Source organism: Oreochromis niloticus, linkage group LG20 (assembly GCF_001858045.2).
Source record: "Oreochromis niloticus isolate F11D_XX linkage group LG20, O_niloticus_UMD_NMBU, whole genome shotgun sequence".
Taxonomy (NCBI): domain Eukaryota; kingdom Metazoa; phylum Chordata; class Actinopteri; order Cichliformes; family Cichlidae; genus Oreochromis; species Oreochromis niloticus.
Genome location: NC_031984.2, coordinates 1,420,411 through 1,440,744, shown reverse-complemented (window position 1 = coordinate 1,440,744; position 20,334 = coordinate 1,420,411). Strand labels below are relative to the sequence as shown.

Genomic DNA, 20,334 nt, shown 5'->3' with positions numbered 1-20,334 from the left:
AGAAAATCATCAATATAATATTGCAGTGGCCCACGTGATAGAAAAGCTAACGGTGAATCTGTAGATGAATCTAATTTTGTATATTGTATGATAACTGTGTTTGATGCTAACGGCGGAATACCGAAGGACATATGATGGGCATTACCGCCTCCACGTATGAGCATCATCTCTGTGGCCAAATTTTCTGGGGATTAAGGCCTGATGTGGCAGCCAAGGTGAGGCAGTTGTATGTGGGAGGAGAAGATGAGCCTTGGCTGATGGAGCTACAACGTCATGCCTACCATGCCCAGAGCCGCCTATATGAAAGGAAAGGCAAGAAAGAAGAAAACAAAATAAAACAACATGCTAACCTCCACAATGCAGCCCTGATGCTGTAGACTGCCGTAGCAAACCAAGGTGGAAGTTTCCACGACAGAGGCGGTTGGCAGGGCTGTAGCTGGGGAAGAAAGCTGATCAAGTTTTGGAGGTCCAAATTTGCTGGGCTTGCTATTTCTCTCACTGATAAGCAAAGAAAAGTGTTTGTTATAGATGCATCCTTCCCACACCTTTCCCTGACGAAAACTTATAACTGCCAGTGGGAGGACATGGGAGCATTTGTGCACCACTGCAACGTGCTCTCGATTGGGAAACTACAAAGGACCCCACAGTATTGTTTTCTCCAGAATTAAGAGCTTACAAAGCTGTAATCCCCAGAGCCCCTGTGGTTCCAAACCACAGTGGAAGCTCCACTGGCTGCACTCATACATGGTAAGAACCTGTCAGCCGCCAAGAAATTGCATTTCAACCTTCGATTCCCTGAAAAACAGCACCTATTTTAGACCCATGGAAACCTTATACTCAAATGGTAGATGAGAAGAATGGTTTCATGTCTTCTGTTCTTTTATAGCAGCACGGTGATTCACTTCAGCCAGTCAGTTATTATTTATCTAAGCTCGACCCAGTGGCTGCAGGCTTGCCTGGATGCCTGCAAGCGATCACCGCAAATGAGAAGGCCTTGCTTGCCTCATGCAACATTGTAGGGATCATCAGGGGGTCCCCTTTTGTCCCTCTTTGGGGGGACACTCCCACTGGGTTTAAATCTGGGACTCTCCACCATTTGACCCTAGAATTGGAGAAGCTTCTCGGATGAGAGGTGAAACGTCTTCAGGCAACTTAAAGAACTCTAGATGCTTTTCTTTCCAAGCTCCTTAGACTACGATGACCTGGATGACTGAGAACCTTCACAGACAACACCTGTACATGTTTGTGCGTGTGTCTTTTCAAAATTTTCTAAATTATATTCAATATATTACACAAAGTGAAAAGAGACTGGTTGCTGTTCAGGATATCTATTTATCTGTTTATGTCACGGTCTGCGGGAGGCAGACCGAAGGGAGAATGAGTGGAGGACTCAGGTGCGGACACTGACGAGGAGACGTAATTATTTTAAGGAATAACGAGCCTTTATTTAGGGCTGATAAGAGAGCATGCAAAAATTAAGTAAGCAAACTGGTAGAGACCAGACTAAGAAAACTATGAATAAACTATTACAAGACTAGAGTGACTGAAAGCTGTGAACACTGAAAATACTATAAAACATGAAAGGACACTATGAATTCTGAACCTAGACATGGGGAAGGGAACACAGACTCAGGAAGACTGAGGGCTTAAATACACACACGAGGTGATCGGGGGAAGTGGAGACACATGAGGAAAACAGCTGACTGGAATGAACATAATGACGCCTCAGTGGAAGCGAAAGCTAAGTACACAGAACATGGAAACAAGACTTCCAAATAAACAGGAAACATTATGAGACGCAGACATGACATGAATGTAAGGAGCACCCCAGAGACATAAAGCATGACAGGTAGACGTGAAGCAGGGAGACTTAGAAGAAGGGAGAAGACAGAAGGATCTGCAAAGCAAAGGACTAACACAGCAATCTAGGCATCGTAGCACTTAATAAGGTAAACTAAACTCAAACCAGAACACGAATAGAGAACAAAATACAATAAAACTCAAACACTGGGTCACACGACCCAGTACCGTGACAGTTTATTGTGACAGGAATTCATATTTGTCAATAAATCTTCCAGCAGTGATGTCATCGAGGCTTGACATCCTGCTGGAAGTGACATCAACAGTGAGGATGTGACATCTTCATGTCAGATGTGTCAGGACACGAAGGAGCAGTTATGGGTCTCTGACACAAACAGAAGAGCTGTTCCATTTACACCCCATATCATTGACATAATCTCCTCCTGTAAAGAATCAAAATAAAGAAATAAAATCAGAGGTCTGTGCAGTACATGTTTTCTTCTTTTCTAATGTAAAAACAGCAAAACACAGTTCTTATAAAGACCTAAGATTACATGATTTCAATCAATATAAAAACACATTTCATCAATAGGCCCACATTCACTTTCTACCTTGAAAGTTTATCTGTATACAGTTATTTCCTCCAGGATTGCCAGGTTCTCCACTGGCCCAGTTTATGAAGTCAAACTTGGAACCATCACTCCACATCCACACAGTTTCCTGAAAGAATAAAGTTTGAGGTTCAATTTATTCTGATGTACTTTGGTGCATCTATGCTGAGAGTGCAGACATGAGACCTCTTCACTTCATGTCTGCTGCCAGCAGATACTCACTAGTAGCTCAAAGACAAATCTCAGTTAACACAAAGAACACATGCCTAAATCTTATATACAAAACACAGACCTGCTAAGGATTTGACATGAAATTTGAATCAAACTGCTGAACATGAAGAGAAAAAATATGAAATATCAGGCAAAAGAAACAGCTGCAGCTCATCCTCTTAATCTATGAAACACTTACATTCTTTCTGCCTCCAACCCAAGCTTCTTTATATGACCCTGCTGCTGTGTAAGTGAGCCCTCTGATGAAGGTGTACTCAGCTGTGCTGTGGAATGAGGCCAGATGTCCACCGAGTGTCTCACAGGAACTCTGAGGAGGAAGATGAGGTGCAGACCGATGAAAAGTGTGAGGATGCATTTAAAATCGAAGATAAAGTGAGTTTGATGAAGGCAGCAAAGAGAGAGCTGATGAAGAGACACGAGGAGGGAATGTTTCAAAGATGCTCTGAATTCTGAACATCACTGCATGAACATTACTGCACTGCATGTCTCAGCATAAAGCTGTTAGTGCAGGGCTGTGACGCCGCAGCAATAATCAGCTAAGAACAGAAGAACAAAGGAGGCCTGTGTATTTACTCCTGCACTTCAAACTGTGTGTGAATATGAATATAAAGCAAGTCTTCTTTCACTGAATGATTCTGACAGCAGGAAGCTTTTTATTAGAACATGTGTCATATATAACATGTACATATACAGTTGCTGTTATTTCTGATGTACCTCAGCATCAGTCCAGTTCTTCTGACTGCTATCAAAGATGAAACAGCGACCTCCAAACCAAGTCCAAGCACGAGGGCAGGAACCAGCTGCAAAATAATTGTGAAGGAAGAAGGTCAATAATCAGTTTAATAATTCCTCAGAAGAAAAAACCCAGCTGTTTTTCTCTACTGACATCGAAATCCATTTGAATTTGAGCTTATGCAGTTCATTAGTGACACTTTCCAGATTCCCCCTTTAAACTGGCATTGTGAAACCAAGTTGATGTTGGTAGGACATATCAGCTGAAATCTAAAGGAAAACACACCATGGATGCAGAGGTGGGAGACAGAAGAGGAGGAGTGAGACAGCGGCGGCTGAAAGAGAGGAGGCGGTATAAGCTGTGTCTCCTGTGCTTTATAATGTGGAACGTAAGATCACTATTAAAGAAGATGGATGACTTAACAGCGTTAGCCCAGAGTCAGAGGGAGTACTGGAAATGTACCCTGATGTGCTTCACTGAATCATGGATCAACAAGGATATTCCTGATGAAAACGTATCTATTCAAGGCTCCTGCGCTGTTTGGATCGACAGGGACAGCTGTCTGCCCAAGCTGCACAGCTGAGCTGAGCAGACAGCAGAAATTTTATTCTTATTTACCTGTATTAGTTTCTAATTTATCTTTATTTGTTTCTCTGTTGTTTTCTCTTGTTTTTAACCGATTGTGAAACACTTTGGTCAACTCTGTTGTTTTTAAATGTGCTATACAAATAAATTTTGAATTGAAAAACCAAGGAGCTGTTGTGGACTTCAGCACAGAGCATGTGAGAAATTACGAGCCTCAGACAACTCAGAGACTTCCAGCTACCTTTGAAGGTGCTCGAGAACTCAAGAGCAAGACAGATGAGCTCTCCAAAGAGTGGTGTGCTCTGCTAAATGAGTCATTCGCTCACAATGATGCATTTGCAACAGTCTGAAAATAATTCAATTTTTTTCTTTTATCTATATAGCCCCAAATCACAAAACAGTCGCCTCAAGGTACTTTATACTGTACAGTAGATGGTACGATAATAGATAAAGAGAAAAACCCAACAATCATATGACCCCCTATGAGCAAGCACTTTGGCGACAGTGGGAAGGAAAAACTCTCTTTTAACAGGAAGAAACCTCCAGCAGAACCAGGCTCAGGGAGGGGCGGGGCCATCTGCTGTGATTGGTTGGGGGGAGAGAAGACACTTGCTGTCTATTTACACCAAGTGTTGCAGCACCAAAGCCAGGAAGATTATGAAGGACCTCTCCCACCCCGACAATGGACTCTTCTCACTGTTGAGGTCAGGGAAGCGTTTCCGCTCCCTGAAGGCCAACACAGAGAGAATGGGGGGAGCTTCTTCCCCCAGGCTATTCGTCATCACAATATTCTGCACAAAATAAGCAAATGTAGCTCATTTCCTCAGCGCAGAGCAGCTGCAGCCTGTGTTTAACCTCAGAGTGACTGATGTGATGTGAAACTGACAAACTGGATTTAAAAGAAGTGAGCGATGGATGCTGAGCAGCAGTGAGCACAGAAACAGGCCTCGAGTTTAAGGAACCAGCTGCAATTATTTATTCCAAGCAGGCTGATGAGTGCTCTACATTTCAGCATGAGACGTGTGTGCTGGTATGTTTAGGGGACTTTGGGCAGTAGATTGCAGTTTCACTTGCTGAGGTGGCTGTAGTGGAATCAGCAGTTTATTTCTGAACTGCTAAACCAAATCTATCTGAATTTTCAGTGACCTGAACTCATTTCTCTTGAATCAGCTCATAGCAAAACATAAATAAACAGTAACAACATTCCACAAAACACACCTGTTTATGAGGAATCCATAATCCACATCCAGTTATTTGAGCAGAACTATATTATTGAGATAGGCGTGTACCAATCCATCGATGTGTGTCGCTAAATTTATTTGAAATACAAACAGCCCAAAGCTCATTAAAGCAACAGGTTTACTTATAAAGTGCTCTGTGGTTATCTCAGTTTCCATCACTCGCTCCTTTTAAAAATGGGCTCTGTCCTACATTTGATTATTTTGTGCAGAATATTAGAACAGCCTTATGTTACACTGAGCACACAGCTGCCCACGTTAAACTGTGACTGTCTCCAGTTAACATGTTTCCTAAATCAGCAGCAGGTGTTCAACAGCTGACGGAGTGAACAGGTGTATGCAGGTTAACTCAAGAGTCAGTCGGGCTGATTTAGTGGTGGCACAGAGGAAATATCAGCTCACATTTATGTTACAGAAACACAGAAGTTAGAGACGAGGAGAGAGGTTTTTGTTTTTGTCTGTTTCCTTGTAATTAAAATTATTTTATTGTCTGGAGATAATTATGTGCGTATAGTCTATGAAGTTGCACGAGCTGGAGAAAAAGTCAAACATCTGGAACACAGAGTGGAACATGTAAACAAATCTAACCAGTTAAAGTAAAAACCAGTAAACCTGAAACTCCCCATTAAACTCACAGCATCGTCGCCACTGCTGCTGTTATCAGTGTTTTTGCTGCGTGGGCTTCATGTCGTCATACGATCTCTATTTTGTCTTCCTGTGTTCTACACACTGCTCATATGCAGGACTGCAGCTTTGTTAGCCTACACCCACAAACAGGAACAGTGACCAGACCTTATTAATTGGCACAGCAGTCTCAGTCATGTCGGTCATTGCCATTCACACTCAATACAAAGCAAACAGCTGCACTTCATAAATCCCCAATAACATCGAGACAGCATCAGAGGGAAAAGCTGTTATCACACTAACTTAGCACGTGAGCATCAGCATGAACAGTCCCATGAGTCTTTGAGCTAGTGGCCCCTCCCCTTGGTGTGCTACAATATATAATATTGTATAAAATGGTGTTTTAACTTGTTTGCTTCTGTTCTTACTGTCTTGGACTAACTGTGACCACATCGTTTCCTCTGGGATCAATAAAGTCTTTGAATTGTGTTTCAGAGTAGGACTGAATTAGATCTTTCCTCCAATCTGGACGGCACCAAACTTCCAGTGAAATGTGAAAAGAAATGTTTTCTTTGTTATTATCATTTTCTGTTTTTCATGTAATCTTTTTGTTTCTGTCTCCACATAATTATTTCTTTCCTTTTTGATTTTCTGTTTGAATTATACAAAAGTACATTTTACTTGTTCAGACAACTTTGTAAACTGGTTTTAAATGTTTTAAATTTTAAATGCCACTTTCATTTGTTTTATTTTTTTATTATTATTTTATAATATTTATATTTATTTGATGTGTGTTCACTGAGGATCTAAAAACATGTCTGATGATTTTTCTGATTCTGATTCTTTTCAGCACAAAAAGGTTAATCTATTAAAATAATGAATAATTATCATTTTAATTCACTTCAAAAACAAGTCTGAATGTACCGACCCTAAAAGATTATTTTTGGAAGTTTATTATTTGAGTTACTTACCCTGACAAGTGTAAAACACCTCCAGGTACTTATAAATGTTTACACACGGGTCTACTGAGCTTGGTTCTTCAACAGTACAGCTGTTTTTCCCATTACACCTGTGAACGCAGGTCAAAGGTGAATCAGCAAAAATTCACTGCGTCATCTGAGAGAAGATGGAGAGCTGAAGAAACAGAGTCAGCATCTGTACCTGTTAGTTACATATTCCATGCTTCCTGACCAGAAGCAGTTAACATCGTAGAGATTTGCGATAGTATATTGGCCAGGGCACGTGGTCGTGTCACGGCGACCATAATTCGCCCAGGAGACGACTATAACCTGTCCTTCACCTGAGGAAGAGTTCATAGAGATAAACTGTAACCATGGTGATATTTTTACTGCAGGAAATGTACAAAGAAATTGAAGCTGTGTTCTCACCACACTGAAGGTTTGACTGAGATCCTTCACATGTTACACTGTGGTCTGAAACAGACACAGATCCCATTAGAAACTGTAATCATTCATGTACAGATTGGGTTCATTAGTCATTTCTAATCACAGGTTTAACAGAGTCGTTACGTGTGAAGCAGTCGTAGGTGGTCTCCAGGTATCTGCAGACTCCAGGATCATAAGTAATGTTTGACTTTATGTCACACACTGTTTTTCCATCACAGCTGCAGGGAGACAGAAACAGCTGGTTTTCAGCTTAAAGTGATCAGCTGAACATTTGTTTCTTCTTTTGAATCAAAGGCTCATTTCTACCATCCAACAGTGCTCACCTGTTCCTGACGTTGTTCTCAGCATCACCCTGAGAGCAGGTTACTTCACCTCCACATCTGTACACAGCTGACCTCACAATGATCCTTCCACCCACTGTTATACAGACACAGTATGACAGAAAAGGAACAATTCAGGTTTAAGGCTTCAGTTTCAGCCTCAGATGCTCCAGTCAGATCCATAAATAATGAGGATTTTACCTCTGTACACCACCACACTGGATATTACATTAACTCTGATTAAGGAGAAAACCTTAAGTCAGTGTTTTTGTTTCTAATCTACATCAAATGTTTCTGAATGTTTATACACAGTCCAACATCCTCAGAGCTTTTTTTAAACAACGAATGCACCGTTGGTTTGTTGATCAGGAAAATACAATTTAAACTGAAAACAAGCAACTGTGCATGAAAAGGCTGTAAATTATAAACAGTTAATCCAATACTTTTATTAAGTTTCTTGAATTTAACCTGAGAGTCTGAACATGTCTTCATTGTTTGATTTAACCCTTGTGTTGTCCTTGGGACGTTTTGTCCCCAAAAGAAATCTTTTGCTATCAAAAGTGTGTTTTATTCATCAAAGGGTCTAAAAGTAACAGAAGTTATTCATTACTATGTTATGCATGATTGGAAGAGGTTCTAAGTAATTTGATTTATTTATGGGGTTTTATTGGATTTTATAACACCTGTGGTCCTCGGGGACAAAAATGATCCCAAAGTACAAAGTGTTGCAGGGAGGGGCGGGGACATATCTTCACAACATACTGCTTTCAAACATCTTTGATGTTGGATCACTGATGTGTGGGGTCAAGCAAAGGTCATAACAACAACAACAACAACAACAACAACAACAACAGGCAGCACAACCAGGAGGCAGGTGCTCTATATTCAATTCAATTTTGTTTACACAGCACCAAATCACAACAACAGTCGCATCAAGGGGCTTCATATTGTAAGGTAGACCCTACAATAATACATACAAGCCTCCATTGCACTGGAGATTTGTGAGCATACTTTTTTTTACCGAGTTGTGCAAAGCAATGACCAGTAGGACAAAGCATATATTGTCCTCTAGTATAATGAGGAGAGAGAATCAATGTTCAGGAGCATCCAGGGTTAGAAGATAAAGAAAATATTGTCAATATTTAGATCACATGCTACCCTTTCTCTGAAAAAGCACATCACCCACCTGCAGAAGTGGAAGAAGACTATGAAGTGAAGGAAAGTGATGAAGAATCTGAACTATGTTCAAGTAGGTTCTCAGGCATCCAGGACATGGTAGTCTGAGGAGCTTGGAAAGAAAGTGACTGGGCTTCTTGAAGTTTCTTGAAGGTTCAGAATGTGAAACTGAAATAGAAGATGTGTCAGAGGACTGCACATCTTCTATTTCAATTATGATGAAGATCAAGCAAGAAAGAGGAGTCAGCTGAGACAGAGGCATATTTGCAGTAATGTGAGGAAACATCGATCTGGTCTTCTATCCTCCCCAGTGACAGACGATGCATGACTCTCTCATGTCCCACAGAGAAAGACAAACTACCACGGTCCAAGCACATATGCCAGGTCCCATACTGCTTCAGTGGCTTTTCTACTCGAGTACTGAAAGCATTATACACAGTGTATTCTGCTTGTATTATGCATTTTAACGTTCACATGCCGATGGATGCATCAGAGACCAAGTTGGGGTTCAGTAACTTGCCCAAGGACACCTTGGTAAGAACTCCAGACTAGAGCACACAGAGATTGAACCAACAACCATCCAGTTAGTAGATGACCTGCTCTACAGCCAACTCAATAACGAACAAGGAGGGACAACGAGAGGGGAAGAATAATGGATCGAATGCACCTGTAGGCATATGTGGGTATGTTGAGTCTGGTAGGGAAGTTTTCATGCTGACACAAGATTAATCACAGCATAATAAAAAGGATATAATTTCATGATGAAGACACTATAGATGTCATTCATGACACAGTCATTGAGGTGTTGGAATAAGTGGGTGTTTCTCCTGCTGTGATGTAAGATCCAGGTACTGATGTGACTGTGTTTGAGCACCAAGTCCCTTCAGAGGACTCTGTCCAATCCAGCAGAACAGAAAATGTACATTTTGCGGTAATATGTTGGTCTGAAGTCAAACTAAGGTGTAACATTGAATTTATTGGCAATTTATACTTTATACTTTCAAAAACACTCAAATGAAGTGAGGACATTTTTGTCCCCTGAGGACCACAGGTGTATGGAGGACGTTATGAGGGTTAAACTCACTGCAGTGAATTCTTGGATACTCTTTTCCATCTTACCACAGCTCAGGTGAAGATCACTGAGGCTGTTAGAGGTGACCACTCTCCCTGTGGATATGGCGGTCACAGTGGGAGGAACGGAGACTTGAGCTCTGATAAAGCCTGAAATAAAAAATAAATGTATAAATTGTACATATTTGGTAATTAATGGGGAATGTGTTGATAACTTATTCCCCATTAATTACCCTCGACTTACTGTTTTCTAAATATAAAAATGAATACATTTATTTAAACAGTATAAAAATATAACACATGAGGGTAAAGAAGATTTTCTTAATTTTCATTCCCTTTTTTAAGACTTTTAGAATTTATGTCCCCTCCACACCCGAAGTGAAGCCTACACCCACATCAGTCTAAACACAGATACCCAGACCTTCCCTGCCCAGCAACTTCCTCCATCACCTCTGGGAGGACTCCAAGGCCAGCTGGCAGACAGATTCTCTCCAGCATGTCCTCGGTTCTCCTCGTGTCTCCTTCCAGTTGGACACATGTCTGAGTCAGATGCCTGAACCACCTCGATGAGCCTTTTTGGACAGAGGAGCAGCAGATCTCCTCTGAGCTCCTCAAACTCTCTCCTTCAGTTACTACCATCAGCTCATGGCCATAGCTGACAGCTTTCACTCTCAGCTCTCTCTTCACCACAACAGACCAGTACAGCATTAGCATCACTGAAGATGAACCAGTCTGTCTCTCAGTCTCCCGCTCCAGTTTTCCTCTGCAGCGTTCATTTCCCCAGATATGAAGGCTGGGTCCTTCGTGGCCCAACCTATCCCACAATTCCTTGCAGCCCACAATTCCAGCCGCATGCCGTTTTTTTTTTTTTTTTAAACGGCATGCGGCTGAAGTGGGGCGGCTGAATAGTGAACTTTTAAAACTAAGTACTGAATATTATGTCACTTATTTATGTGCGAATGTTTAAGAACATTAAAACATTACTGTTGGCCACATGTCGGCAGAGTTATGTGACATTAGTGATGTTTGTACTAACTTGGTTTTAAAGCCTTTACTTTAAAATATACGCCGTTCAATAGTCGACCTTAATCTCACAGAGAATGTGATGATTTTATGGATAATTAAAGTCAGTCATATATCCACAAACACAACAAGCTGAAAGTCAGTGATGCTGCTCGGTTTGCAGTCCTGAATATGACGGCACAAGCAGGATTCACTGCACTGTTAATGTTAGCTATGTTATATTGCTGCCTCTGTTCGGTGGTGTCGAGCCAAACGGACTTTAACGTGTGTTTGAACGAGCTGACGGTTCACTCGTTAAGCTGAAAGAAAGATGCTTTAATCACAGGAGTCACACATGTGTCCACTGGACCATCTGGGAACTCTTCTTGTTTAGCACTCGTAATAACACAAACACTAAATCCTCCTTCTCTTGTGCTGTTTTGTAGCAGTGTGTACACCTGAGACTGTCACCTGTCTGTCTGTCCTGCACTCTCTCTCTGTTTCTTTCTCTCTGATTGTGGAATAAAAGTATGAACATGTATTTATAAGTTACACTTGTGTTTGAATCCTGCAGCTTATCACACATTTGATTTCCATGTGTGACGACTGCAAGTGTCCAGAGTGAGGACAGACTGAGGGACCCACTGCTGCACATCATCTGTGAGGCTTTGCACCCCTGATGATCCACCAGGACAAACTCAGCAGTGTGTGAGGAAGAGGAGGAGGAAGAGCCAGCAGCAGCTGACAGATGGAGAGAATAGACAGACTGTTCCCTGTTTGTGAAGAACTGCTAGGAAAGTTTAACATAACTAATTGTCTGTCCTGAATCAGTCTTATTAGGTAATGTTCAAATAATGTTATCATCCCAGTGTTTTCAGTGTGGGAGAAAGTACTCAGGGCCTTCAAGTTACACACTATGAAAGGCAGCAACAAGTTTAATATTCAGAAACCTAAAGTATGTATCAGCAGCAGAATGGAGCTAAAAATAAATGTTTGTTTCAGTTCTATGAAGCTTTGAGTATTTTGGATTAGTAGCACTGCTGTGTTTGTTGCATCATATTGCTGTAATTGTTTATATGCTTTATATATTCTGAGGTAAGTTGATCTATAGTGTTACATCATATTCTATAAGGATGTTATGTGTTTGTAGACTTTCTGCCCAGTTTGACCCATTTAGCAGAAGTCAGCCTGTTTAAGGCTCTGATATCTATTCTGTATGACTTAAAGCAGTTATGACATGGTCTGATTTTCTCACCCAATAAAGGAATATTTCATATATCAGTCTACTCTTCATTCTATCAGAAACAGTTTTCACAGCTCGTACATTTTCTTTTTACACATATATGTAAGCATTGAGCCATATGTAATAATGCCAACATATTAAACGAACAATATTTGTCTCATATATATAATACATCTGTATATACACTGTCAGAGATACTTGTCTTTGACTGAAGATTTAAGGTGATAGGAAATATAATTAACTGCAACTTGAATCTTTGACCCAGAGTTCAAGCTCACTGCTGTAATATATTATAATTTAATAATAACTATAATATTGGCCATATTATATTTACATTACCGCAGTGAGATGACTTTAGTCTCATGAACAACATTAGCTAATTGTTATTTACTAACTAATCTTGAAATGACTGTTCAGTACAGAAATGAAGCCCAACTATCATGTTTTACAGTCCTGTGGTCTCAGCCTCAGATACTCAACTAATCAAAGTGATGTCATGACAAAAATAAACGAACAAAGAAACATTTTTCTCCTCCTTCATTTCTGTCAAACAATGCTGTGGTTGTACTGTGTTGGGATCAAATAACCTGTAACAATGGACCCCAAGCCCCACTCTCCAGACCTGCTCCTTAAAGAAGTGGAGTGCCCCCCTCCACCCACACACACACACACACACACACACACACTTTGCCAATCCAAACCCTCTATCCCTGATTTCCTCACACATGTCAACAAGGAGCCCCACAACATCCAGAACCTTAAGGGACTCTGGGCAAATCTCATCCACCCCAGCAGCCCTGCCACCAGAGAGGTTTTATTTCATTTTCACTGGAGACAGAAATAAGATTTTAAAAAGGTGTGTGCGAAAGATAGAGTATAGATTTTAGATCACACAAATACAATATTTAGTAGTTATAGAAGGAAGAAAAAGAGGTGAGATCAAATAATGAGAAGGTCAAGAGAAAGGCTCTTTGTGACCAAAATGTGAGAAGCAGTAAAACAGCATTTACCTGAAGTGATGAGTGAACACGTTGCTGCCAGCACTGACAGACACAGAAAGAAAGCTCAGTGTCAGACTGTGTGTTTGATATGAAGTTTAATTCACCTCAAAACATGAAACAGATTCATGAAAACCAAAGAGGAGAAAGCTGCTGCTTTCATTCACACCTGGATTCTTGTGAAAACTCTTTCTAAACAGCAGATTTCAATGACACATTTATTCTGTTCATGTTTCCAACTTTTGTCAATAAACTTATTTGTGTTGACAGTTTGACTTCAACTCTTCATAGTAAATGATCAGCCATGAATTCCTCTCAGGACTCTGAAGCCTAACTGTCCTGCTGAGGTGATACAAACATTTATTTAGGATGTTAGATTAACTGATCCAATAAAGCAGAATCTTTAGAAAAGCATGTCACAGTACAGCACAGTGGAAAGCTAGAAAAGGATTAGACTGAACATGTGCAGCTGATTTCATGTATAAATAAAGGATTATCAGTGTGTTGTACTCACACAGTGTGCTGCTGAGTCCGGAGCAGAGCATCATGTTAGGAGATCTGGATTACAGTGAAGAGCTGAGCTGATGGAGGATCAAACACAGAGCTGCTGGATTTACACTGTTTCAGTAACACCTGTGATCTATATGTATGCAAAGCACAGCCAATGGGAAAGCAGAGTATCCTCCTTCTCACGAGCAGGATGTTTGATGTTTGGAATGGAAAAAGTATGAGAAAAAGAAAAAAAGAACGAGACAGTGTTTGTGACGGTGAGTCAACAGTATTATACTGTAAGTGTTTAAAGAGAGGTTTCCATTGACTGTGACTGTGTGAAGAACTGTTGAAAAAGTTCCTGAAAAACACAACATGCCATTGTATGGCAGCTACACCATTGTACTAAGGGTTTGGAGCACAGAGAGAACAGGACCTTCATAAACACCCAAATCATCATCCAGGAAACCTGAAGCTGAAAAAGGCTTTACACCTGTGTTTCAGTGTGTTGTTGAAAAAGGCCATGCCAACTCTAAAACAGAAAGGACTCCGTACAACCGTCGAATATTTGGCTAATAATGCTCCAAAGTCTGAAAAGTGAATTCTGAAACACACACACACAAAAAAGAAAAACTTCCTGAGGAAAAATTTAAAAGTAGAATGGGAGGCAGAGCCTTCAGTTTTCAGGCCCCTCTTCTGTGGAACCAGCTTCCAGTTTGGATTCAGGAGACAGACACTATCTCTACTTTCAAGATTAGGCTTCAAACTTTCATTTTTGCTAAAGCATATAGTTAGGGCCAAACACTCCAGGAACAACAAGTAAGCCTGAGAGCGAAGTGCTCTAATAGGGTGATATGGTACTACAAGGTCATTAAGATAAGATGGGGCCTGATTATTTAAGACCTTGTATGTGAGGAGCAGGATTTTGAATTCTGGATTTAACAGGAAGCCAATGAAGGGAAGCCAGTACAGGAGAAATATAGCGTTTTGGATTAACTGAAGGTTTTTCAGTTAATCTGCTTCGTGCATGGAGAGGGAGACATTGTCTAAGAGTTCTTCTGTCTCCTACTACCTGAACTGGATCGAGGAACATCCTGGCCTTCCTGACGAGCTTATCCACCCGCTTCCTCTCAGCTGTAGATAAGCTGCTGTTCCAACAAACAACAACATATATCATATCTCTCACACAGGAAACAGTGTGTGGTGTTGGATGGGGTTAAATCTCCATATTTAGACTGTGATATTGGGGTTCCTCAAGGATCTGTTCTTGGGCCCTTATTGTTCTCTCTTTTTATCAATAACTTACCTGAAGTCTGTCCAAATATATTTGCTCAAATGTATGCAGATGATGCAGTTATATATACGCAAGCAAATAGTGTCCAGCAGGTGGCAAAAGATCTTACAGCTGCTTTAGCATTAATGCACAGCTGGCTGGAGGACTCATGCCTAATGTTGAACACCTCAAAAACTGTCTGTATGTATTTTTCAAAACGCCCCTTAAACTTGAAGCAGTCAAACGTATTCCTGGATGGAGTAGAGCTTGAATTAGCTCCAGAATTTAAATATCTTGGGGTCATTCTAGACCCAACATTATCCTTCAAGAGTCACATAAATAAAGCGTCCCAGGTGCTTAAATTTAATAATCGAAATTTTAATCATATACGTAATAATTTCAATATGAATGTTGCAAAAACTTATTTTTACTCAATGATCATCTCTCATATGGACTATTGTTTGACGTCCTGGTCACTTGCTTGTCCAACAACACTTAAAACTATTGAAAACATTTATAAAAGAAGTTTAAAACTACTTGACAAAAAAACGACTTCCCACCACCACTGTCATGTGTTAAAAAAACATAAATTACTGAACTTCAATAACTTAGTGAAACTTAAAAGAGTCTGTTTAATATATAAAGTCTTACACTCCCTTGCTCCACCACCACTAAAGCAGTTCATTAGGCATCAAGAAAGCTCAGACAGGACCACTCGAGCTACAATCCGAGGAGACTTGTTTATACCTCACAGACGGACAGCATTTGGGCAGAACGTCCTCTCTGTCCAGGGCGGCCATCAGTGGAACAGTCTTCCTCAACCCATTAGAGAATGCTCTAGGTTCAATTTGTTTAAGGCAAAGGTTAAAAACTGGTTATGGACAAATCAAGTGTGTGATCATGTATAAGTTGTATAGTTTAAATGTTTTATTTATCGTGGCTCAAGAGTTGGGAGTTCGCCTTGCAATCGGAAGGTTGCCGGTTCGAGCCCCGGCTTGGACAGTCTCGGTCGTTGTGTCCTTGGGCAAGACACTTCACCCGTTGCCTACTGGTGGTGGTCAGAGGGCCCGGTGGCGCCAGTGTCCGGCAGCCTCGCCTCTGTCAGTGCGCCCCAGGGTGGCTGTGGCTACAATGTAGTTTGCCATCACCAGTGTGTGAATGTGTGTGTGAATGGGTGGATGACTGGATGTGTAAAGCGCTTTGGGGTCCTTAGGGGCTAGTAAAGCGCTGTACAAATACAGGCCATTTACCTTCTTTTTTTTTATTTGGGAACAGAATGATGTGTATGTGTGAGTTTGGTGATGGAGTTTTTATTAAGAATGAATTATGAATTTTTATGAATTATTATGTCTATTTTTTTATGTTTAAGGACAACAGATGGAAATTAGCCTTTGGCTATAATCTGGTATGTTTACATTCATGTAATTTTTTTACATTTATGTTCATTAACATGCACTGTCCTAAATACAGTGGCTTGCAAAAGTATTCGGCCCCCTTGAACTTTCCCACATTTTGTCACATTACAGCCACAAACATGAATCAATTTATTGGAATTCCAGGTGAAAGACCAATACAAAGTGGTGTACACGTGAGAAGTGGAACAAAAATCATACATAATTCCAAACATTTTTTACAAATAAATAACTGCAAAGTGGGGTGTGCGTAATTATTCAGCTCCCTGAGTCAATACTTTGTAGAACCACCTTTTGCTGCAGTTACAGCTGCCAGTCTTTTAGGGTATGTCTCTACCAGCTTTGCACATCTACAGACTGAAATTTTTGCCCATTCTTCTTTGCAAAACAGCTCCAGCTCAGTCAGATTAGATGGACAGCGTTTGTGAACAGCAGTTTTCAGATCTTGCCACAGATTCTGGATTGGATTTAGATCTGGACCTCTGAACCTCCGCCCCAGTCTCAAGTCTTTTGCAGACTCCAAGAGGTTTTCTTCCAAGATTGCCCTGTATTTGGCTCCATCCATCTTTCCATCAACTCTGACCAGCTTCCCTGTCCCTGCTGAAGAGAAGCACCCCCAGAGCATGATGCTGCCACCACCATATGTGACAGTGGGGATGGTGTGTTCAGAGCAGGGTTTTAATAGTTTCGCAATTTTCATTAGTTTTTATTTTTATTTCGTTTTGACTTCATATTTTCAATTTTATATTAGTTTTAATTAGTTTTTACCAATTGTTTGCTAGTTTAGTTTAGTTTTTATTTTTTGGAAAATCCTTAGTTTCAGTTTAGTTTTGATTAGTTTCAGTTATAGTTTTAGTTGTGTTTGCAATAAAGTGTAACAAAATCCCAGTTTCATCATATCAGTCATTCTCTTCTGCTTATCCTTGGGTATGTTGCTATTCCAGCTACCATACCCTGCACCCTGGACAGGTCGCCTGTCTGTCGCAGGGCTAACACGCAGAGACAGACAACTCACATTCCCACCTATGGGTTCTTTAAATAAATAAATAAAGGCAGATGAACAACCATTGATACCAGGCAACTATAAAATGTATATCTTGGCCCCAATGAGACTATTAACTCTTGCAGCACCGGGTGTTAAGGCAATTGACTCACACAGTTATGTAGATATCCCAGTCCTGTTGTCTCGGGATGCATCACGCTGCCTTGCCTGGTGTTAGCTTCTGTTTCTGGGGATGAGGGTTGGGCGTGCTCCCTTACCTTCTCCAGCTAAGCTAGGTTAGCCTTCTTGTGTGAGCTTCTCAAGTGCACTTTAAGGTTTGTGGGATTTTTTTCCCTTTAGAAATGTCCCTCATAATTTGTCTCGTTCCACTACAAGACACTTGCTTTATCCAAAACACAGTCATATTCAAAGTAATCCCAAATTGGAAGCTGGCGCTTTCTCCAGACTTTTCCTGACATGATTCTGCGCGTGGACGGAGCAGCGACACAGACGACTCGACTAACGTACTGCCACCTGCTGGCATAATGAGACACAGCAAGAAAAAAACCTGGAAACCAAACTTCATTTTCACCCTTGACTATTGTATGACACGCACACATCAACGAAAACTAAACACATTTTTGCTATAAATTCAGTTAATTTTAGTTAGTTTTGTGAACACTCATTACAGTTTTAGTTAGTTTTCCTTTTTTCGCTTTTATTTTTATTTCCGTTAACGAAAATGTTTTTTCACTTCTAGTTTTCGTTATTTCGTTAGTTTTAGTTAACGATAATAACCTTGGTTCAGAGTGATGTGCAGTGTTAGTTTTCCGCCACACATAGCGTTTTGCATTTTGGTCTCATCTGACCAGAGCACCTTCTTCCACATGTTTGCTGTGTCCCCCACATGACTTGTGGCAAACTGCAAACGGGACTTCTTATGGTTTTCTGTTAACAATGGCTTTCTTCTTGCGCTCTTCCATAAAGGCCAACTTTGTGCAGTGCACGACTAATAGTTGTCCTATGGACAGATTCCCCCACCTGAGCTGTAGATCTCTGCAGCTCGTCCAGAGTCACCATGGGCCTCTTGGCTGCATTTCTGATCAGCGCTCTCCTTGTTCGGCCTGTGAGTTTAGGTGGACGGCCTTGTCTTGGTAGGTTTACAGTTGTGCCATACTCCTTCCATTTCTGAATGATGGCTTGAACAGTGCTCCGTGGGATGTTCAAGGCTTGGGAAATCTTTTTGGAGCCTAAGCCTGCTTTAAATTTCTCAGTAACTTTATCCCTGACCTGTCTGGTGTGTTCTTTGGACTTCATGGTGTTGTTGCTCCCAATATTCTCTGAGACAACCTCTGAGGCCGTCACAGGGCAGTTGTGGAGCTGTTTTGCAAAGAAGAATGGGCAAGGATTTCAGTCTGTAGATGTGCAAAGCTGGTAGAGACATACCCTAAAAGACTGGCAGCTGTAATTGCAGCAAAAGGTGGTTCTACAAAGTATTGACTCAGGGGGCTGAATAATTACGCACACCCCACTTTGCAGTTATTTATTTGTAATAAATGTTTGGAATCATGTATGATTTTCGTTCCACTTCTCACGTGTACACCACTTTGTATTGGTCTTTCACCTGGAATTCCAATAAAATTGATTCATGTTTGTGGCTGTAATGTGACAAAATGTGGAAAAGTTCAAGGGGGCCGAATACTTTTGCAAGCCACTGTAAATAAATTTAAAAAACATAGAAGATGGTCGACAGCACTAGAGAGTCTAAAAAGGTCTAGAATGTGAAGAAGACAAATTGCAGTCTGTTAGACAGATATCACTGAAGTCACTGCGGTGCAGAAACTTTAATACCTGCTGCATGCTCTGATCTCTGTAATAAAGTTTTATGGTCATCAGTATTGGTATCAGTATTTTTTTCACTCTAATAGTTAAGATTTTATTTGTGAAGAAATTCATGAATTCATTAACAGCTGAGATTAACAGAATGCTTGGCTGAGCAGAGCTCTGACTGTTTGTCATCCTGGCTACAGACTCAAGTTTGTTTTATTTTCTTAAAAATCAGTGATGAATAGTAAGATGTTCTAGCTTTACTGAGAGCTTTTTTTAATAGAGTCACTTGGAGTGGTTAGTTTTCCAGGCTAAATGATGATCATCTAAATTAGTAAGATGGCATTTCCTTTCACCATTAAAACCCAGAATCCAGGATGTCAGGCTTGAACTGAAGACTCGTCTTCTATTGTTGGAAACTCACATGTTAAGCATGACAATCACATAACAGGGCAGGAGTAAAGCAAACCGAATACGAGGACTCTCTGAGAACACACAGATGAGAGAACAGTATTGAGGGACAACACGAAATTAAGAAATGAAATTAAAATCAGGCAATGTGTGTTGCAACTGTTTCCGGTGCTGCTCAGTCTGAAGCAGAGCAGCATGTTAGAACATCTGGATTCCAGTGAGGAGGACTGTATTTACACTGTTTGGATTAAAGCTGTAATTTATTTGAAAAACATGTAAAACACAACAATGAGAACATTTTCCTTTGCAGACCAAACATAGAGTTAACAGCACTAAATGAAATGTTACATAAACTTGGCTCTGCTCACCTTAACATGATGCAAATTACCTGAAGAACAAAGGAGCAGATTTACAGGAAACCAGAATATTTCACCAAAAATGAAATCAGGGGACACGCTGGCCATGATGTGCCCACATCCCCCTTCACCAAACACACCCACAGTTGGATCACGTGACCCTGAATCCTCCCTTAGATAAGCTGCAATAGGGATTGCTTATCTAAGGGAGGATGATGCTGCACTGAGTGTTTCTTCTTCACTCACTATATGTTTGTACATCTCTCTTTATTAGGTATTATTAATCTCTGTCTCTCTTCCACAGCATGTCTTTATCCTGTCTTCCTTCTCTCACCCCAACCAATCACAGCAGATGGCCCCGCCCCTCCCTGAGCCTGGTTCTGCTGGAGGTTTCTTCCTGTTAAAAGGGAGTTTTTCCTTCCCACTGTCGCCAAAGTGCTTGCTCATAGGGGGTCATTTTTGATTCTTGGGATTTTCTCTTTTTACCATAGGATCTACTTTACAATATAAATTGCCTTGAGACGACTGCTGTTATGATTTGGCGCT

The 20,334-nt window shown here is 40.8% G+C and overlaps 1 protein-coding gene across 1 annotated transcript in view; it reads right to left on the bottom strand.

The window, feature by feature from the left end:
• Window positions 1-1,445: 1,445 nt before the first annotated feature.
• LOC102081877 (L-rhamnose-binding lectin CSL2) overlaps window positions 1,446-20,334 on the bottom strand; it is a 69,736-nt gene continuing 50,847 nt past the window's right edge. Inside the window, exons 7-12 of the mRNA XM_019349802.2 lie at window positions 6,984-7,122; window positions 6,794-6,891; window positions 3,357-3,442; window positions 2,821-2,949; window positions 2,412-2,520; window positions 1,446-2,243 (exon numbers count right to left, since the gene is read on the bottom strand). Of these exons, the coding sequence (XP_019205347.1) occupies window positions 2,176-2,243; window positions 2,412-2,520; window positions 2,821-2,949; window positions 3,357-3,442; window positions 6,794-6,891; window positions 6,984-7,122 (629 nt within the window). The 3' untranslated portion in view covers window positions 1,446-2,175. The remainder of the gene's footprint in view (window positions 2,244-2,411; window positions 2,521-2,820; window positions 2,950-3,356; window positions 3,443-6,793; window positions 6,892-6,983; window positions 7,123-20,334) is intronic.